At 43.8% G+C, this 22,906-nt stretch overlaps 1 protein-coding gene across 1 annotated transcript in view; it reads right to left on the reverse strand.

Annotated features, from left to right (window-relative positions):
- Positions 1 to 1,179: 1,179 nt before the first annotated feature.
- LOC6536217 (irregular chiasm C-roughest protein-like) overlaps positions 1,180 to 22,906 on the reverse strand; it is a 68,755-nt gene continuing 47,028 nt past the window's right edge. The window contains 2 exon segments of the mRNA XM_015192122.3: positions 1,180 to 2,226; positions 22,207 to 22,426. Coding sequence (XP_015047608.1) covers positions 1,180 to 2,226; positions 22,207 to 22,426 — 1,267 coding nt within the window.

The following is a 22,906-nucleotide window of genomic DNA, read 5'->3' on the forward strand; positions in this document are numbered from 1 at the left end:
GCAGGTTGCCCAGTTCGTCGTGACCGCTGCTTCTGGCCTGGGAACTCGACTGGAGGTGTTGGAAGCAGTGTGGTTTTGTGGTGTGTCGATGTTGTTGTTGTTGATGTTGTTGTGTGGTTTGAGTTGAGTTGTTGGCAGATATTTCAAGCAATTCGTTAATGAAACAAATAAACAAAATCTGATTAGCCGAGTTGGGAGCAAAACACGGTCTGCTTTTGGGTGCTTAGTTTGTGGCTGGTGAGCTTTTTTTGGGTTTTACGGTTTTTTTTTTTCAATTTTTGGCTTAAGGGGTCAGGGGTCAGGAAGTGGTGGGCCTGGCTTAAGTCTACAATAGATGTAACTAGGTTCATACGCTTATACATTCTATATACACAATTAACAATAAGCTGCATATGCCATCTCAATGGTCTTTCAATTGCCTTCTGACATTCGCTACGAACTAAATTAGTTTATAGAGACTATTATTCGAAAACAACAAAATGCCCAAACAGTTGGCACTCGAAAACACTTATCTCCTCCCAAGCCTTTTGTGTGAATGCGGCAGCTGTAAAAATGCCTGGAATCCCCTTCCGGCAGCCGCAAAGTCAAGTCTGCATTGCAATCAAGAATGCATCTTGTAGATCAAAATTCTGTTTTGCGAATTCGCCCAATCAAGTGAATACTTTCAACCATTTGGCAAACACACATGAACGAGTGTGAGTCTGTGGGTGTGTGCGTTCATTTAATGCAGGTATTTAGTGGGTGTCCCGAAAATGCTCCCGAATTCAGATTCGCGATTACTCGATTAATATATATCTTATTTCAGTTCTATTGATTAAAAGTGCAAAATTCAATTAAAACAATGTAATCAAAACCTGTCCAATTAAGTGAATGGATAGGAATGTTAGGGGTATTTTTCAGTTAACTAAGCCTTTCTACCAATTTAATTGGAATAACTGAATATATATTAATAGGAAACACTCATTAGGCCATATTTTCTGCTCGTAATTCAATATATTGTTAAATCTCAAGTTTTAATTTTTTGTGAGCAGATCTACATTTTGCAAAAGAGATATAACAAAAATTTAAATTAGTTTCAATTTAGTGAGGAAAATATGAGTTCGACTGCTACTCTTGGGACACCCTCAACCCTCCGTGGTAGTTAGTGTGTGTGTGTGTGTGCCTGGTGTGTGCTGGTGTCTAATAGTAGTTATTATCAAATGGTAGGCTATCACTGGAGCTGGAGTAGTGCTGCTGCTGCTGCGGTGGCAGCGGCAACACCTGGTTGCCGCAACCGTTGCGCTTGGCTGACTTGCTGGTGCCGCTGCACTTTGGCGGCTGCAGCTGCTGTTGCTGTTGCTGTTGATGTTGCTGCTGCTGCTTGTGCAGGACCTTGAAGTCGTCCTGCGACTTGCTGCTGCTGCCCTTCGAGCCGTGCTTGCCGTTCTTGTGCCCCTTGCCGTGCTTGGTGTGCTTCAGGCTGTGGTGTTGCTGCTGCTGCAGCTGATGCTGCTGATGCTGCTGCTGCTGATGTTGCTGCTGCACGTGCGGGTGGCTGTAGCGGATGCTGCCGTGCTGCGGATGGTAGTGGTGCTCGATGTGGGCTATGTTGCTGCTGCTGTGGTAGTGCTGATGCTGCTGGTGCGGCAGATGCTGCTGGTTGTGGTTGCTGTTATCGCTGGCGGTGCCGCTGCTGCCGTAGCTGTAGATCTGCGACTTGGACTGGCTGCGCAACGGTTGCTGCTGCATGGTGGCCACACTGTAGTGGTCCAGGCTGTCGAAGGTCTGCAGATAGTGCGGATTGATCTGGGTGCAGTAGTCGCCGCCAGTGTTGTTCGTCTGCTTGCGGTCCAGGGTGTTGCGTGCGTTGCTGCCGGGATGCTGCTGGTAGCTCAAGTGTTGGTAGTGCGACTCCTGTTGCTGCTGCTGCTGTTTGGCGCCGTTTTTCATGGGCAGCGGGGGCGGCTGAGGGGACTTTCTGTGACCGCTCGACTTGAAGCTGTTGTTGCCGCTGTGCAGGGTCAGGCTGTTGTTGCTGTTGCTGTTGTTGCTGTTGCTGTGGCTGCTGCTGCTGCAGTCGGACTTTGTCTTGATGGCCACAAAAGTGTTGGGCAGCGGCGGCAGCAGAGGCGGCGTACCGGTGGGCGTGGCTATCGTGGTCGAGGGCGAGCTGGCCCCGCCCACGTCCCGTTCCCGCTCGCGCTACGCGATGTGATGACCGCCAAATGTTCGAAGCACCGGAACGCTCTGATTTTTGTGGTGTTTTTTTTCGGGGGGTTGTTGTTGGTTGTTGGTGGTGGTGTTGTGGTTGTCGAGTGGGTGGTGTTTTGGTGGGTGGTTCACATTACAATTGTGGTGTGCATGTGTTGGTTAAATGCGCATTTTGGTTGGTTGGTTGGTTGGTTGGTTGGTTGATTGGTTGGTTGTTGTTGTCGGAAAATGAAATGTCAGAGCGTAAAAAGAGACGAAAAAGGAAAAGAGTAGACACTTATCATATAAGTTGTGTATGATATAAGTATTTAAATATTTTTGCTTAAGAAGAGTATACGTAGGTGTCGTGGTGTGAGTGTTAGTGTTCGGTATTCTTTGGGGGAATCGGGAAGTGCGTCCGTTGACATTTGTCTTTACTGTGTTTATTGGTCACTAACCGATGGACGGTTCAGTTGGTAATTCATATATACATATAGCTAAGCTCGACTCACGTACAGGTGCTAGGAAAGGTATAAAAGTAGGTTGTATATTCGTGCATTCGCGGACTACATTAATATTTACACAATCTAGGTGCGCAATCTTATCCAGATCTTGGCCAGCGCCCTGTGAGCTTCAAGACAATTAATGTGCAAAACGTTCCACTTAAATTAGGGATAGCTGCAGGTGCTTTTCGGGAGTAAACTCGTTGGGTATTTCATGCAAGGATGCAGTTGCAGGCGAGCGGGGGTAAGGGGTAATTGGCGAGCGAAAACGTATTAAATTTAGCTGCAAGTTAAGCGATGGCACACCCACACACAGTTACACATGCATATAACGCTAATTAACCAGGCTAATTTGGAAAAAAGCGAGCGCCAAGTTTGCATTAAGTTAAGTTAAACGAAGTTGTCGCATTTAAGGACTTTTCGTGACTTCTGTTTGAGGCTGCGTGGTAGGCAATTTTTACATTAAATTAAAAAAGTTTCCGCCCCGCGACTTCAGTAAGCGCAACTGTTCTCTTATATTCTTTTACCCTAGCAGCCTCCTTCTGTCTGAGGAGCACTGTAAATGCACTTTATGCATAGTCAATAACGCACTCACATACGCATACACACACACACACACATACATACATGAAAGCGGTAGTGGAAAAGGAGCCAGGGGTTGGGGGTTAAAGAAAACTTTCAGTTGCTCACTCAATGCACTCTCAAAGACACTACAGGGTGCACTTGTCGAGCAACTTGGCTCAACGGAAAAGTTGACAGGCATTGACATAATTTTACGCGCCATGACGACTTGAAGGAGCCGCAGGATGTGTCTGCATGTCGAAGTGCTCGAGTGCCACACCCGACTGCTGCTGGCATTGCATCAGCATTTTCTGCATCATTTAGTTACTGCTACACTCGCAATTTGATGGAAATTTAATAGACCTGCCACATAATTGCGGCTAATGATGGATGACTGCGAATCGAAGACCATCTGCTGCCCAAAGAAAGTCCACAAAAAAATCTGAGAGCGGCGGAACAGCGGTAGCAACATCATCAACAGCAGCCGGAAATGGGGAAATGGGATGGGAATGGGAACGGGAATGGGAACGGGAATGGGAACAGGAATGGGTGCGCTCGGCGGAAGTTCAACTCAGTGCCACAAAAATTTGAAAACTTTGTAAACAAAACTTTGAACTCGGCACTTTTGCTGCTGGCGCGAAACGAAACGAAAAACATCAGGCGACGATCCGCAGGACCTTTAGGATAAAAATGGCTGAGCATCCGCCCTCACCACCTCTTCCTCACCCTCACCCGCCCTTCTCCCGTTTGTCAACTGCACAAAGTTTTCCACACGGCAAATGGTAACTGAACTTGCTCGAAACTTGGACGAGAACGACGACAGGCACTGGAGTTCAACTGGAATCCACTCTGCATACAACAACAAAGGCGTTCATCAATTGTCCGGCGGATGTTGAGTTCAGCCGGAGAGGAATTTGGTTTCCAGACTTGAAAGGGGGTTCCTCCAGCAGAGAGGGACCAGAGATGCAGATACAGAGTGAGCGGTGACAGCGACAGCGACAACGACAACGACAGTTGCAGCCAGACTTCCGCTAAGCTCGGCTGCATCCGCCCTCCCAATCACAGAACTCACTAGCCGCCAATTTACACGGGACAAAAATCACCACAAGTAACCATTAATTCAAGAAAAATTCCATTTTATGTACTGAGCAATTCATTACAAATTTGACGATGTTCTAGAACATGACGGTAATCATACCACTAACTTCATTTTTCATAATAAGATTATCAACCTTTTCAAGCTTTTCTCCCAGTGCACACCCACACCGATCAATGCTAACTGCACTTCAAAAATGGCTTCTATCTGCCATACACAACACTACAAAATCCAAATGGCGAGGAAAAAAAGTAAATTCAAACGAATTTCCTTTTGTAAATATTACTTTGTGCTGTTCTCGATGGGAAGATGGTCCGGCTCGCTCTGCATTTCATTTCAAGAAAATGATACAAGTTTTCCCCGCAGCTGCTGCTGCCCACCGCCCACCGCCCACCACACCCACACACTTTTCCAGCCCACTTTTCCAACCCCCTTCCACTAGTCCACACGCACAGCTGTGTTGTTGTTGTGCTTTGTGCACTATTGTAATAACTATCTCGGCGAGTGTTTGAAATGCGTTTACCGAAAACTTTTACGGCTCTGCCGCTGCGAAAGTGCAAGAATGTTTACGGGTTTCTTTCTTTTCTTACGGAATTTGCGTGGGTGGGGCTGGGCTGTCACTTTCTTATTTCAGATTTAAATAAAATTGCACGTTGCTGAAGTGCATAAGAGATGCCCAAAATGGTTGGCAGTGCAAATAATATTGCACATACTTCTCGTTGGACTGCAAACACAGCGTAATAGTTTTGCATTATATTATTTTTCATCTATATAACCCGTTTTATTTAGTATTTTCAATATTATTCAGTTAAATTTTGTAATTGTACACTACAAGTTTAGTTTACGTTTTGAAATATTAATGAGGCATTATATACCTACTAGATTTCACTAAAAACCCGAAAAAGTACACAAAAGTACGCAGTAGTTATGCATAATTTAGCACATTGCATTTTAAATTAATGGTATTTTTTTGTATTGTCGGTTTTAAATAGATCTCCATTTGTCGTTCTGCATAAAAGGTGCCCAAAAAGTATGCAACGCTTTATTCGCGCGACGCAAACATCGCGCATACGCCCCGTTGTAAATACGCATTAATGGCCCATAAAAGATAGCATATTGAAGTAGTAATTGTCGAAACCCAAATCACGCCATAAATTACCGAAATGTATGCCCGAAAAATATGCACGGCGAGCGCAGTTTAATTAAATGATTAACACAGATATTTACAGCACGGGACCGTTGGAAAAAAGGGTCCCTCGCACCTGTGATGACTTCCGCTTTCACGTCGCACACGAACACGGGTCAACAGGAAATACATGTTGTGGCTGTGTCGCTCTCATCACCCACCTTCCCGCCTATAAACTGTTTTTGGCCGCTATCCCCTTTATGCGTGTATGTATCTTCTGTATATACCGGTATCCCAGTGTCCTGGGCAACGGTCAATTGCTTTGCTTAAACAGTCGACAGTCGGCGGTTTGGCCTGCGTTTGTTTTGTTTGCTGATTGCGCAAATATTTGCGCAGGCATTAAACGCAGAATTGATGGCCAAACGGGACCGTGCCACTGCCGTGACCGGAGTCCGGCCGCAATATAAATTTAAATATTAACGCCCCGACTTAACGTCGATGAGTCGCCATGGCCATCGCCATCGTCGTAGTCCTGAGTCCTGAGTTTTGAGCCTTCGTAGTCCCCTGTCTGTAGGTATTTTTGGTTCAGTCTCCGTCTGACTTCTTGACCAAAGTGAAAGGCAAACGTTTGCCTTAATGTTAACAGCCTCGTTACTTTTTATTGCACGCACCGCGCCAACTTAGAGGTCGAGGGAAAGCCAAAAATTTTCTGTGTGGTCATTACCGCACGGGCAGCCGAAGAAAAAAAAGGTACCAAAATTGTGATTATGAACACAAATTTGCGCTTAAATTGCGGGCGTTTCCTCTCGCTTCTGTTGGTTAAGGCGTTGGCGCTTTTTATTAAAAACCGCCAAGTCATTAAATTTTATTACAAGTTTAATTTTTCAATAAGGCCGCATAAGCGGCAGCGAAGGCTAATCCAAACATGGTATCTGAGCCAAAGGTTGCGGTTTTAAGTGCAGTTAAAAGGGATTGAATGATTCTAGCCCTTTTTGGAAACAAGTTAATAATGTGATCTAGTTTATTATTATATGCAATGTGGTTTGTTTTAAGGACGCTGACGAAGTGCTTCGAATTTTCAGTTTCGCCTAATAGGGCGTTTTCAAACTGTTTATTACTAAGGATTCTCTTAAATTTGACCCGGACCATTTAATTTATTTGGCTTCAGTTCACGTAAATAAAAAGTTTTAGATTCGTTGAAAGCTCTTTAACAAGTATTGCAGGAAATGTAACCGCAGTGCCACTTTTAAAATGTCACAAAGGCAAGCCAACGCTTATGATTTAATCCCACTCTGCTGCATTTGTAGTTGTATTGTAAAGTGACTATATTAAGCGCAGTTTAGACACACACATGCACTGCATCAACGCACAGGTGTGCGGATGCGATGATGCCGAAAGGTGAAAAAGTCGAGACAAAGGGGTCCGTGTTTGAGTTAGTTATACGGCCACTAGCTGTGTATATTTACTATTTTACGTGGCCAGCCGTCAGAGAGAAAGCCGGGCCCGTAAAATTCAAATTTCATGTGTTGTGTTTGCCCGAAGAAAATTAAAAAATAAAATGCACCTGCAAACGCAGAGCTGTACACGCACACATAAATTACATTTATAGTGGTACAGCCGGCGGAAACTTTACTTTTCCATGGAGCATGCCATTTATGACATCCGCGCTAAAGTGCCGAAAAAAAATTTGAGGCAAGGAGTAGAGAAGCTACGGCAACGCATAAAAAGCATATTAAATGCCATTTGCCTTCGCCGTTGTTCGTCGCCTTTGTCTTGGAAGCCCTGTAAGGCTATGGACTATGGCTCGAAACCAGAATTTGCGGCGTAGCCAGAGATTCCAGACTCCAGAAATCTTGGGGGGCGAGAAAAGTATGGAATAATCTGTAGTCTCTGGAGACTGGGGCATTTTGTTTGTCATCTTTTAATGGCGCAATTAGAGCGCACAGAATGCGTTTACTGAAATCTGAGCGGCGGCTGCTGCTGCTGCTGCCACTGCCAGGCGTCATAAAGGATTTTTAATAATAGCGCCAAATTACAATAGACACCAAAACCCCTTACACTCACACTTACATAGCCCCGCACTCACACTCGCGCACAATCGCAAACACATGGCTGCAAATTGCGTATACGGCGTGTGGCACTTTGAAACAAAAACCGAACCACGACAATGCAAAGTTCGGTCGATGGGCGTGGCAGTTGTCTGCCAAGGCGAGTTCGAATCGCTGTTTGTTGTTAGCTGTAATTTGATGCGCCATTGTTTTCCTTAATCCCACTGCACCAGCCATTTTCCTCTTTGAATGCCCCGCTTTTCCACGGCTTTTCCCTGTCAGTTGAGATTCTTTTTTCCCGTTACGTTTAGTATTCGCTTCCAAGCCATTGCTATGCAATTTTGGGCACCGCCTTGAGGATAATTTATGCGCGCATTGTTTCTTCATTTTGCGTGGCTTGTCATTAGTTCGCAGGGCAGGTGGAGGGCGGTGGGCGTAGGGCGTAGGGCGTAGGGTAATGGGCGATGGGCGGTGGTGTCAAAAGTGGCTGCACTGCAGCAGCTGCAGGAATTTATGGTCTTCGAGTTGTTTTGTTCACGTGGCCTGTGGCCCAGAATTAAACTTTCCTGCCGCCACGTCATCTCTGCTGGAATTCAAATTGTTTTCTGATTCTAGGACAGAACTCATTGCCAAATGGCTGAATTAAGCTCTTTAAGACGATGGGCATTCGACTGGCTCGATGAACTCGATGCGGAAATGCACACGCAATAATTTACGACTTCGGGGAGAGTAGGGAATGCTGAAGATAGGGCGGTAGTGCAACATAAATCCATTTTGGGAAATTTATGGAGCATTGAACTTATAACGAAATACAATAAAAACTGCATGCCGCTCGACAAATGCAGCGAAAACTCGAGAACTCTCCGACGGAAATAACGGAGCAGAAAAATAATAAAATTTATTAATTTCGGAGCATTGGGCTGCAGTTACCTCTTAGGCAATAAAATATTTTAAATTATTTGTATAACATACATATAACATTGTCTATTTCTCGTCTAGTTTTCCAATTGTTGTTTTAGTAATATTTACTTTAATAACAGCATAAAAAACTACTTGGCTTGTTTTCATTGCCTTTATAGGGTACTACTGCGACTCGTCTCCATTGAATGGGATAATAATTTTCCATGGCATTTTCCGAGCTGCCTTTCCACGCTCGAGTAGCAGCAGGCAAATGTCGTGGGAGGACGCAAAAGAAGTCCAGCAGAAGACATAATAAAATTAATGCTGGGGCATTATGTGTTCTTTCCCGGACTCGAGACCGTTCGTCTGTGTGTCTGTGTGTCTAGGTCCTGTAGACGTGTGTTTGTCAATGCAATGAGCCATTAAAGCGCCGTTGAAGGAGAGGCTCACACATAACGAGGCCATAAGAAGGCAATGACGTAAGAGTCAACTATCGAGGGGAATAAATCATATCAGGCCTTATTCAGGTCGCTTCGCACTTAAGCCCTGTCTTGAGTTGAATGCATAACAGAATGCGATATTTATGGAATTCTTCTGGCAGCTTTCATCAGTACTTACGCTGTTTCGGCAACCGAAAGACGTTGCTGTATGCCTGATAGCTCACAAGGCGCTTTCCCATCTAGAAAATCTCTAATATGCCTACTCTAAAAACACCAGATAGATAGTTTCAATCAAAAGGTGCGGAGTGCAACGAGCTTTAAATAGTATTAGTTTGTATTATTTGTGCAAGATTGGTGCAAAAACGGTGAGAGAGACAGTCTGGTGAAATCATAATGCAAGGTGAAAACTTATAAATTCTGATAATTAAAGCGAAATGAACTGGGCCAATGCAGAAAAACAGCTTTAAACAAGGCACAACAACAAACGGGCGATAGACAGAGACAGATAGAGACACAGAGTGAGATGGAATCGATAATAATACAAAATTATAATTTCATTTATGGCTGCAGGTGAAATACTTAATTCAATTTCAGTCAATTTATGTTTATTTTTTTTTGCTAGCTAAAATATTTGAAATTGCAATTAACTGAAACGCAAAAAGTATGTACGTATAGTTTGAAAACTTTTTCTCTCTCCAACTAGTTGGCAACAGCACGAAAAAAAAGCTAAAACGAAGTCGGTTGTTGCCGTATGTAAATTACTTTTGGGGGTGCGAGGACGAGGTGGTGCACATCTGAAGCTCTAAGGGCTAAGAGTGTTAAAATGCACGGGTAATTATGCTTGGCTTAGAGGCTATGACAACAAAAGTGTTGAAAAAATGTACAGTTGTAGGCGGGGGGATGGGGAAAGGGAAGTGGGGCTTTTGGGCAGGTTTGGATGGTTTTAGTTGGGTTGGTTGTGTTGCAAGTTTCGGCTGTTTGTTGCTCTTGTCTCTTGTGGTGCTGGTGGCGTGGGGGTGTTGGGGAAACATTTATTCATTTACAAACTTAAATTGAACGTGAAATTATTAATTGCTTGCTTAATTATTTTATAATGAGTTTTTCAGTGGCATCTGTTTCGCGTCAGTGCAAGAGAGAGGTAGCTAGTGAGCGATGGTGCAGCTAGGCGAATTGTTAATATCAAGTATGCGCAGTGTGTGCCATGATCGGGGAGCAAAGGTTCGGAAAATGTATGGTGTGCCGTGTTCAGATTGTATTCAAGTGTACTTCAGTCTTTTTTTTGCGGGACAGGTTTGTATCGTGTTAGATGAAGTTAGAGTTTCGGTTTTTGTGGGACTTATCTCTTTGGTTATCACAAGAAAGACATTCAGTTTAACATTACATTATGCACTGGATGAAGCGTACACTAGTGGCTAGATTGAAGGATAAGTCATCGTTTTGGTTAATAATTATTTATATATATAGTGTGTGTGTGGGTGTGTGTATGTGAGTGTGTGTAGATATATTGGACGCAAGTATCGAAACGAAAATGAGTTGAAAGTAAAACTCCAATAAAACGTTCGTATGCCGCTTGCACCACATAACAAATCATGACTCAGCTCATCGAAATTTTGTAGAGTGTGTGGGGAATATATATAGTATATATAGGTAGTATTGTAATTGGCAAACCACGATCATCAATCATCAATCAGCGAGCGAACGAGCGAGCGAACGAACGAGGAACGAACGGCAGCAACTTCCGGCAGGATAAATACGTATAGAGATATATTTGTATATGTGATTGCGGGTGTGAATGTGTGTATGCTTGGAGGTATAAATATCAAAGTAAAAATTCAATTCAGTTCATTCGCTTATTATTACATCATTGAAAGTTCATCAAAAGAGAAAGTAAAATGTAATCCTTTACATAAATATTCATAGTCATTAATATAAGGTATACATGTCGTATAGATGGATTTTATATATATATTCAAGGTCAGTCATCAATCAATCAATTCATATCAATTAAACAATTTACAAGTATGCGTTTATATAATATATATATATATATATTTAGAGAGAGACAAGAGACAGAGAGTGAGAGAGAGAGGAGCAAGACGGGGGGTTTTCTGGCTGGATGGGGTTTGCTCACCAAGTCCACGTAATGAAAACTAAAACACATTTAAAATAAAATAGCTTCGAATGTTCTTTATAAGCATCGACTTGGCTTCAACTAAAAAATACTTCGGCAGCACTTTTGTGTTACTGCTTCCACTGTCGGAAGAATTGGTTTTCGATTATAATGTTCTCGATTCGAAAAGACTTTCTTTATTCAAATCCTCGTTTGAACTCGTTTCCGGTGCCCTTCACTTGGTGTTTTGGAACCGCTTGAAAGAATCTCATACGTGGAAATTGGTGAATGATTAGTACTAAGTTCGGTTAACACAAATCACAGACATTACTTAAAAAGAATTCGCATTCAAAGTAATATTCAAATTCAAATTCAAATTGAAGCATATGCCAAGTCTGTTGGTGTGATTGAGTGAGTGTTTGTGGCTGGGTGGGCGGTGTGTGTCTTGTAAAGTGGGCGTGGCCAGTTGATGAGATCCAAAACCGATGCCGATATTTGTATCTACTAAGCTCGACGGTTAAAAATCTGCCGTCTGCATGTGTAAAAAGTATTGGTTTCAATCAACTAACAATGGGATGAATGGTGGGTGGTATTCTCTGCGCAGAGCATTAAAAAATTCATAACGATGGGGAGAGGAGTGCTGACGGGGAAAACTGAGAGCACTGCGCTTTCATGAATAAATCAGAACTCAAAAAAAATATGGGGGGAAAAACATGTTTTATTGTTCCATATCCATCCATACAAAGAGGAAATTATCCAAACGTTTGCACAAGGCATGGCACACACACATACTAACGCACGCACACACACAGCGACAAAGTGGAAATACAATGAACGAAATCAATATTAATAATAATGCCCAATGCAATATTAATGGGAAACTCAACTGCAAAAAGTATTAAGGCACACAAAACTGAATACACGTGAATACGAGTATGAATAAATATTAACACGCACACACGCATTCGCAATTAAATTGTTTTTATTCGTTATAAATTTGTTTCATTCATAATGTGTTACTTATGCTTTCTTCCCCTCATCGGTATGTTTTTTTTCTCATTTGTTTTTAATGTTTTCGTATTTTCTATAAATTACTTGCTCTGCATTATTCATAATTATTGTATAAATCGTTATATTTGTTTGCCGGCTTTTTGTTTCAGTTTTCTTGCTTAAACAACTCCATGAAGATTGCTATTAATAAAATATAAACAAAATGGACAAAATGCCACAAACACGAGACAGAGCTAGAGCGAAAATAGGGAATTCAATGGATATTTAAGTTTAAATAGTTACATACATATGCGATTTGGTTGGTTTTGGGAATAATGGGAATAAAGATTATAAAACTATTGGCTAGTTTAACTAACTTTTTCTGCAAGGACGGTAATTCATGACTCAATTCTCTACTAGGCTAATAATCAAGAAAATGTTGCGTTTTTTAAACAAATAACTTACTGAATTACTTAATGCGTTTCGATTGGGATACGTATCAGGGGTATTTACCTAAGCTCCAGATAAGTGTACGTGTTTAAGCTAATTATTATTTTTGCTAACTCAGAACGGCCTCCATTTATTAGTAAGCAGTCAATTTAAATTTCGTTTCTAGGTTTAAATAACTGCAATATTTTTGGTTATTCAGTTAACACAAAAAGTACGACCTGTGGAGAATGTTATTTTCGACCATCCCAACGTAAAGGAAAATGGAAAGAACTTGGTGCAAGATATTGAACTCGACAAGGGGTGAGTAAAACTTTGGTGTTGCATTAGTTAGTATAAATAAATAAAAAACGAACAAATAATGAGATTACAAAAATCAGATTCATTTTATTTAAATAAAGTCGATTGGTTGTTGCTAAAATAAGGACTAAGATTAATTTAAGATAAATTTATTGTACATAAAAATAAATTAATACAAGGTGCATACATTTATACATTGCATTTAATTGGGGGCCCAACGAAAATCGTTTCGACTTGGATCAAGAACCTTCGTCCTCATCTTCGGACCCAGCCAGTTCTTGGCTCGACTTCGATATTTGGATTCTAATAGGCGTCTGCAAACGCTCGGTTTCGTATATTCTGACCTTCAACTAAACGGAAGGGGATAGATGTAGGTTTTCTTAATGCTTAGTTTGGTTTATAAAAATAACACACAAAATACAAAAGGTGTGGTGGTGTACAATGAACATTTAACACACAAATCAAAACAAATAATCAAGCTCAGAGCGATTAAAAAGAAAATTGGTTACACACAGATGGGAAACTTTGATCATACCAAACAGATGAGATTGGCAAATAAAAGAATTTTAATACTTTCGACAAATTGTTACTCCTCGCACGCAAGCGAATAAATGTCGTGAATGGAAACTGCATTGCGAACAAACAAAAAATGTATTTTAAACAACGTGCCGGAGAAAGATTCGATAATTGTAATATAAACGAGTCGCATTGGTCTTTTTTTTCGATTTCAGTACTCTTTACTTGTGATTATTAAATTTATTCATTAAATAAAAAGATTTTTCGCTACATTTTTCCTTTTGACTTTAATTAATTTCTGTTGCGAATACATTTTAAAGAGAATTGCGTTTGGCAATGCACGCATTTATTCATTGCTGGTCCATGAATGCAAACCAATTTTTATGACTGACAGCGGAATGAAATTATTAAAATTGCGCATTATGATGATTGCCGTTGTGGTAATGGTGTTATTATTGTTATTATTTGCACAGCTTTCTGATTTGTTTGCGCCTCGATGCGAACTACTCGGTCTATCGAGTGTTGGATGGATGGATGAATGGATCGAAGAGCTCATCTCCGACCTTAATTGCTTGTAATTAACTGCCATAATTCCGTAAAAACTCGTTTGATTGCATTACGCGAGAAAGATACTCGTGAGTGGATAGATTGAAGCTCACTTCCGTGAAAAATGCATAGTCTGTCAAACTAATTTAATCGGTACTCCAATTCCAAAAATTCGCAGATAATTTCATTTTAAGATTACTCTTCCTGGATCCTCAAATCATTTACTCGTGGGTGTGTGAACGGGTGCTTTTGCATTTGTGAGGGTGAGCATTTCGGGTGCATTCATGCGAGTGACTGTGATGGGGTGTGTGTTTTGGGGTGTTTGCATGTGTGTGCGTGTGTGTGCGTGTGTGTGCCGGCCAAAAAGATAGCTCGAAATACCTGCCAACCTTGAAGTGGATTGTGGGATTTGGCCAACTCGTTAGTCAGTTACTCAATCATTAATTTGCCATTGCGTAACCAAGGGAAATTTTTGAAACTCTGTAAGTGCCTCTCAAGAAATATGTTGCACGTTATGCTGTGCAGCAGTGTTGTGGCAAGATCTAATTGGATTATGCGATTAGCAGAAGTTCAAAAGCTGATTTTTTCTTTTTCCGATTGGCTTTGCGAAACTGAAACTTGATTCCGACTTGCAATGTTAGCTTTCGGCAAAAGGCGCGTAAAATTGTTAAATGGTGCGCTGGCAACGTTTAGTTGATTTGGCCAAATGGCGCTGCGCTTTACAAATTGCATGGAAATGTTTGCCCCAGCAGACGGATGGGCGAAAAGTTTTTGGCCAACTGGAGTCGGTTCGGTTCGGTTCGGGCCATTTGTCGGCCAGAAGTTGCAAGTTGCTTGTGATTTATGCACTGACAGTTTGTGGTGCGTGTCTGGGCCTTTTATTTATGAGTTTTGTTTCGCCTTGGCTCGCATTGCGAGCGTAAACAAATGCAGAAGTATGCTAAAGATAATGGTATTTATTCTGGGCTGTCGGCCGACTTCAATCCGTCTCTTAGCTTTCTCTGCTCTGTGGTTAATTAAAACGCAAAGAAAACTTTTCGGATCAAATTGGTACACAGTGCACAGCATACAAACACACACACACACATAGACACACACACGCACACGCAAAAGGGCACGCATCCAGGATATTCAAAATGCAGAGCAACGAAATAACATCCTTGTGTGCGTACACCACACATTCAAAGTGTATATCGTAAGTAGTAAACAAGTAGTAAAATCTGATGTATGTATGTACCTGAAGCAATAAAAATAATCACGAGTGGCAGGAGGCAAGGCAAAATCATAATAAAAACAACACGAATAAGGTTTTAGCGGGAGGCAAACAGAGAGAGAGAGGGAAAGAGGTAGACTGAGATTTACATATATAGAGAGTTGGTAAAACACACAAAAATCTGGTTATAGCAATTCACATACGTTGCGGTTACATTCTTAGTTTGGCTGCGTTCCAGCTAAGACAAGAGCCAAATAAAAAGACAGGAAAAATGAAATGGAAACGAAGTGGCCAGAATGAAAAACCGAATCGGGTTGGTGGGGGGTGGCAGGAAAGATAAGGCCAAAACATGTTGCAGGTTGTTAATCAAACAAGCAGGCAGACAAACACACGACAGGCTAACGTTGCATGTTGGACAAAATGAAAGTGTAAATATTTTCGACACGCGCGCGCGCCCAAAAGCAGGCAATAAAAACTTGATTATGGAATTTCGCATTGCTTTCTCGTATCGCATGACTCTTGTTGCTAAACACTGTCATATAAAAAAGTGTGTTGGACGGATACACAAACACAAATACAAATACAAATGCGAACGGAAACGGAAATGGGTACAGAAAGAAAAACAGAAATGGAAACCGAAATCGTAACCGTAAACAAAAACAAGAAGTAAAACAAACCGAACCGAATATGTTTGGGAACGTACGAGTAACTGGAATTGTTTTGAGTTGCACAAAATGCATCGAGCACAGACAGTTGGTTACTGGATTACAGCATTACAGCATTACTGGAGTACTGGATTACTGATTACTGATTACTGGATTATTTGCTTTGATTTAATGCTTTACATGGTTCTTTGAGGGGCGGGCAAGGAAAACATTCCGCTTGGTGTAGAGTATAGTACTTTTGGTATTTTTTTTGTTTTTTTTTGGTTTTTTTTTTGTTTGTTTCGAGTATTACAATATAGTTGTTGCACCTTCGGGAATCTCAATCTCATATCGAAAAGGAAAACTAATCGAATAAATTTTGGTAGTAGTATTTGTGGTAGTAGTAGTAGTAACATCATTAACATAAGTTATACATACATATACATAATGTAAACTAAATGAGCATTAGCATGTTAACGTAAAACATAATGAATGCGTTCAAGATCACCTACACATACATACGCTGTATGTATCAATAGGTACTGGTATATATATATGTGTGTGTGATGTAGAAAATGCTATATATATCTATATCGTACTTAAGTAAACTCGGCCGGGGGCCTCTCATTTTTTGTATCATTTTTTGGTTTCCATCTTCTTGCATTACTTAAACGTAAACAAACGTAAACACACGAACATAGGGCTTAGGCATTATAAGTATATATGTGTTTAGGTATATAGAAATATATAGAAAGGTGGAAAAGTTCAAGTTGTACAAAATGCACGCTTGGCGGCAGTTCTTGTCCTGAACACAGGTTTTAGGTTTTCAATCGAGTGCGTCTGTATTGGTAGCGGTAATTGTTTGGTTCGGTCCTCAGTCGTTAACTCAAACAAGCTCTTAAATTGATTACAACACACTTTGCCACATTAAATGAAATATAAGCTGGTGGGGAATTCTCTGATCAGATATGGTTGATTCGTTTACCTACTCAATTTAATAATAGAAATAAATCAAGCCCTAAATCACGATACGATTTGAATATACATTTTAATAGAATCAGCACTTTAAACAACTTAGATTCGACTTCAGGTGGAGTAAATGCTATCGAGCATATACATATAATTATGCAGTTGAGGTACAAATATACCAATATACCAACGGAATTATTTATAGCCGAGCGAGTAGTCCATGTCAGCGATCCCTGATAATGATGCAATACATGTCGCCCTACCTATATCCCCATTCCCATCTCAATCTCGACCGCAGTTCCATTCCAATCGAAACCCTACGCTGTCATCAAAGTATGTAATTTTAATTTGACTTTTATTAATTTATATGTTTTACGAAGGGCGACAGATGCGATGGGAGACGACTGTGCCGATAAGTTGATGGTCAGCCATAAAGCAGCCAATGAATTATTATTGTAGCGAGTGGGCAAACAGCCACTGAGGCGGCATCGGGCATTAAGCCTGGCCAACACGGACGCAAACTCACACATACACACACACACACACATGCACAGTGTGAGAGAAGGAGAATGGAGAGAGGACAGAAACGTTGACAGGAGAACTTACACAGAGTCCTGGGCATGCATTATGCAGCAATTGCTGTTGTCAACTGACAATGCAGCGAAGGCAGCTGCCGCCTGCCAGTAAATTAAGCGGAAAAGTGTGTTGCGGCATATGGGGCGGGGGTTTGCGAAGGGGACGTGCAGATTGGGGGACTTTTTGGTGCCAGGGGGTCCTGGAGCACAAATGCACAAAAAAGTAAGGCAGCACTCACACACCGGCCAATGCGATCTGGACGTCGGCTGGCAGTATTATTTGCTGCAGTCGGAAATAACTCAACCGCAAATGAGATAAATTGCGCGCACACAGATAATTGCATGGAGGCCCCCAGACGGCGTTGTGGCATGGAAATGTGGCAATGAAATACATTGCACATACGCCGCGTTGGTTTTTTCCTCTTTCAGCTCTTTGCAATTTTTATATATGAGTATATGCATGTGCGTCGTCGTCCCAAAGCAATCGTCATGTTTGTGACTCTCCAGCGTGTGCGTGAGTTTCCTTTTTCGGCCGCTGTACAAATATTTATGTGGTTACCAACCACCGACGTGTAATGAGAAAATATTGCGCATACGCACTGTACGCTCATTAAAGGCGATCGCTGATGGCGCTCGATAATAGCTAGTTGTAGTGGTATTTACAAGGCGCATCAAATTAATTTCGGCTATGAAAAGAGTTCAAAGCTTATTTTTCAGTTCGTTTGCAAGAGCTTTTTTATCTGAACCTTTATTTAACTATAAGCGTAAATAGTTATGTATTCAATTGTAGTTATGCACCACTTTGCGGTACGCGTGTAGTAACTTTGCACTAGTTTGATTTGGTAAAATGAGAAACTGAACAACAAAACTGGGCCGGCGATTGATAAAAGTTCAATTTGAAGTACGTTTGAAAAATTCGTTATTCCTCTAGGATGCAGTATACAGTATACAGTATGGGTCGCTTACGTTCATATACATATACACTTTACGGATATACATACACATACATTTAGGAGAACGCTTAACACGAATGTTTAATTGTTTTAACTATAAATTTGATTTATGCTGCTTTAATGTATGTGACCTTCGCTAAGATTTTGACTAATAAATGTACGCTTTGCTCTATGCATTATCGTTATCCGTATCTTTATCAATTTTAATTGAATTGTTGCATTATTGTCGTAGTTTACGTTAATTTATCTCCTAACATAATCAAGTGGATAAGCATCTTTCTATGCAAACGAATAACTATCCGCTATCCCCTATCCACAAACCTCATCTTCTGTCTGATATGATACGAATAATTGGCTCCTTTTCCGATTCCCCTCCTCTGCATATATTACATACTCCTCATCTGTACACACGGGTCCTAATCAGCGTAGAAGCGAATGTGCCAATTTGTAATTGTAATTTTTGGCAAGGCAAACAAATAGCGAACGAGAAAGAAACAAATAGTCCCCATTCCCCCCACCCCCTCCAATCCGATTGGGGGCTAACACTCGTACTCGAGAATGAATCCCTCTCCCTTGGACGTGGACCTCGGATGTTGCTGATGCGGCAGCAGCAGTGGTGCGGTGGTTGTTGCCGCAACGCTGGACGTCGCTGCTGCTGGCGGTGCGGCTGCTCGGCTTAAATTTACTTGTGACAACATTGCGGTTGCCGTTAATTTGCCGTTGTAGGCGGCGAGGGCGGGATTCAGTGTGGGCGTGGTACCGTGTCCGTAGTAGTTCAGGGCGGAGGTAAGTGGCACGGACTGCTGTTGCTGCTGCTGATGCTGCGTGCTGCGTCGATGGTGCTGCTGTTTGGCCATATAATCCGTGCTCGTATTTGCCGTGGCATTGCGCAACGTTATGAAGGTGTCGAAGTTGTCGGCGGTCGAGGAGGCGTTCGAGGTGCTCGAGTTTCGGCGGTTGCCCAAATGTTGTTGCTGCACTTTGGGCGCGGTGGGTTGCAGGTTCAGATTGAGCTTTAAGTGCTGCTGCTGCTGCTGCAGCTGGGACATTGATGAGTTCGATGAGGAGGAGTTGGACAGCGAGGACGAGTTGACCGAGTGGGCGGGCGGGTGCTGCTGCTGATTCGCATAGTATTTGCGCAAATTCTCTAGCATATAGCGATTGTTTGCATTTCCGGCTGAGCTGACAGCGACCAATGTTGTTGCTGTTGCGCCTGCTGGTGTTGCTGCAGTTGCTGTTGCTGCTGCCGCTGCTGTTGCTGCTGCTGCTGCACCTAATGCCGCTGGCTCTGGCTTTGGCTTTGGCTTTGGCTGATGGAACTGTGGCCCTGCGGTTGGCGTCGGCATCGTTATCTGCTGCTTGCTGCTGGTGGCATAGAGTACATCGCTGCTTTGTCCCGGCAGCGCCAAATTGATGACACTGCCTGTTGCAGCTGGCATTGCGGTTGCTGCTGCAGCCGGGATTGCTGCGTGCTGTCGCTCCATATCCAGTGCATGGGCTCTTGTCCTGCCCTTTCCCCTGCTCCCCGACTCCCGATAGCTGCGGGCGTAGTGGGCCTCCATCAGGTCCGCCCGTCGCTGTCTGGCCACATCCGGCTGCTCGCCGCCTTCTCCGGCACTCCTGCCGAATCCATAGAACTCGGCCCGCGGATAGTGCGCAGAGTTCGTGGCACGGTCGTAGTTTCTGCCCCGCTGTCGCTGGAAATGTTCCAGGTAGCTCTCGCCGACTCCCCGTTCGCCCACCAGGAGATTCTGGTCCTCCAGCCCCACTTCATCGCCCCCCTCCTGGCGCTGCAAATGCTGATTGAGGGACTGGTAGAATGTGCTTTCGGCCAGATTCTCATTATAGGATGTCGCACTCGCCGGCTGATGCCAATCAGCGTCTTCGCATTCGTTCACTTTGACGCGAATGCGTATGTCGCGGGCCATGTAATCCGGCCTTCCGCCAGCCGCCTCATCATCGGCACACAATCCATCCACTGCCAGCCCGGCCTCATCGTCATCGTCATCCTCTTCGTCGTCGTCGTCGTAAAAGAATCTCGCTGATTTGGCGCTTTCCGCCAGCAGCAAGTCCTCGCTCTCCTCCAAAGCCAGGGCGTAGCTCGTTAGGTTGTCAAAGTAGTATTCGCACATTTTGTCCGGGTGCTCGTAGCGAAGTTTAAAATCCTTGGGATCCTCCTCTGGTTCCTGCCGTTTAGTAGTGGGTCCACTGAATACCGAGGCATAGTCGGAACTGCTCATCGAGTCCGAGTTGAGGGCAGTGTTCCTTACCTTCGCTTTGGACGCTATGGGCAAAGTGCCGAGGTTCTCGTAATTAGCACCATAGTTGGCGGCCTGCGATTGACTCCTTTTGTGCCTGGGACGGCGGGGAGTTTCTGGCGCAGGATCGGGCTGCTTGGCTAGGGCTTTTCGCTGGGCTCCACTCACCCGACCCACCGAGAGGGCCGACTGCTTGGTGGTGCTCAGCTGGTGGTCGAAGTTTTGCTCCAAGTAGGCATCCAAGTAGTGCAGGTTCTTGCTGAGATCGATCTCCGATTTGTAGCTCTTGTAGATGGTCGCCTGTTTGCAGCGTGATTCGTAGTTGGATATGTTTGCCCGATCACTGATAAAGCGGAAGCTCTCATCTTTGGCCAGGGTATGGAAGCCACTGAACTCGGAACCACCCAGAGATCCTCCTTCACCGGTGGTCGTCTTGAAGTTTCGACACTTGTCGCGTATTTTCTGGATACCCTGCCGCGTCTTGGCCTGCAGTCGCTCAAAGTAATTCGCCTTGGTCACCGGCGATGTGGAGTGATTTAGTCTTGGATGATAGGCGGTGGTGTGCTGGATGTCATAACCTCCACCACCCGATGCCCGCATGCTCTGAATGCTGTGCGTCCTGTTGGGATAACTCAGTTTCAGTTTGGGCAGCGATGGCGGCTCCTCGGCGTCGGCGCGTTGGTGAAGTTTTCTTAGCGAAAGTTGCTTGAAAATGGCCCGCGATCGCTTGGGCTTGCCACTGGAGGTGTTTGTCCTCCTGCCCAACAAATCCCCAGAGTCATTGTCGAAGTCCTGCCGCTCAAAGCGCCGCACTGGCACCCCGTGCAGATAGTGATGCTCGGAGGGGGGATTTTGGCTGCGATTGGATTCGAAAAGTCTTCGCAAGCCACGACCCTGCCTCTGGGGTCGGGAGCTCCTGGCGTTCGCCGCACTCCTCAGTCGCGTATTAACGCTCAGCGTTAGGATCTCGTCGTCGTGGAAAATGGAGAAGGGATTTGTGATCACCGTGGAGCTGTCTCCCGTCTGATTGTTGGAGGGGCTTAAACTGCTTACGGATCTAGTCTTAAGGCTAACGCTACTCCTAGGCCTACTAATGGCTACTTCCTGCTGCTTACTGTCTAGTACAACTACAACTTTGGCTTCACTGTGCTGCTGGTGTGGCATTAACTGCTGTCCACTAACTTGGCCCAGATCCGTTTCGGATCGAGAGCGGATCGAGGGTGCATCCGCTCCACCCTTGCGCCGCAGCTCCTTCAAGGAGTTGCTTTGCTTGCGGAAGCGGTAGAACGGATTGTTGATGCTCAGCTTCTGGAGCAGCACCTGCGTTTCCTCGGGCGTGAGTGGACCCACTGGTAAGGGATCCACTGGACCCGGCTGCTGCTCCACACTCGTCACATTCAGGTGGAGCAACTTGGGCGCCGTCGCCGGCTTTATGTCCCTGTTCATATTGTTCTCCAGATCCCGCTTGCTACTGGTGGTCTTGCTGCTAGTCAGCGAACTGCTGCCCTCGCTGTTGCTGCTGTCGCTGGTTTTGGCCACCTCTGAGGTGTTGTTATTATCGCTATTGGTCAGGACAGTAGTCGATGTGGAACTGATTTTGTGGTTGTTATTGTTGTGGCTTACACTACTGTCATCAAGTCGCTGTTCGTTCGGTGTTGTGTGTTGGTCAGTCAGTTCGTTTTGGTCTTCGTTATCGTTATCGTTATCGTTTGCGTTCTCGTTCTCGTTCTCGTTTTCGTGTTGCTGTTGCTGTTGCGTTAGCTGTTCGTTGGATTCGCTAGTGGTATCAATTGCCTGCTAGACCCTAGTGGGCGGTTGTAATATCATTGCAGCCATGCGTACCTTCATTGCCTCCGGCGATCCGTGTCCCGGGTACTGTTGCTGCGGATGCTGAGATGCGGCATGTAGGGCAGCGGCTGCTGCTGCTGCTGCGTGTTGCTGCTGCTGCTGTTGTTGCTGCTGCTGCTGCTGGTGATGATGGAAGCCCGCCGGCGTGGTGTAAATCGAATCACCTTGAGGGCCACTCGTGCTATCCGAGCGTGATTTCAAATCAGCTTTCTCGCTGCGGGCGACAAACAAAAAGGAAAAGAGGCGAGATGAGATGGGATGAGATGGGTGGAGCAAATCGTTATCGAAAATTGTTTGCCCAAGTGACAATTGTGTGGGTGGTGGTTAAGTGGTTGGGTGGTGGCTTATCGGCTGCCATCGCTGATTGGCGAATTGTATCCCTCACGCATATCTGAATATCTATTTAGTTTTTGTCGCTGCCTCGCCTCGCCGCAGGCAATTGTTTACTTGGGGCTTAGGAAATTAGATATGCCCCTTGCCCCCTTTGCATCCTTGCCCCCCATCAATTTACTCTCGAGATGGGCCCAGAAATTTTGCTAACAAAACGAATTTTGGGAATTGTGGTCGGAGTGTGCTTGATACGGAAATTCTAAATCTATTTCCGTTCTCTTTTTCATATTGATCGATTCAGTGGTACTTTGCACTTGTGTGTGTGTATAAACAGAATATAGTTATTCTAAACTTCTAAACAGGA

The sequence above is a fragment of the Drosophila yakuba genome, chromosome 3R (genome assembly GCF_016746365.2).
Source record: "Drosophila yakuba strain Tai18E2 chromosome 3R, Prin_Dyak_Tai18E2_2.1, whole genome shotgun sequence".
NCBI lineage: Eukaryota > Metazoa > Arthropoda > Insecta > Diptera > Drosophilidae > Drosophila > Drosophila yakuba.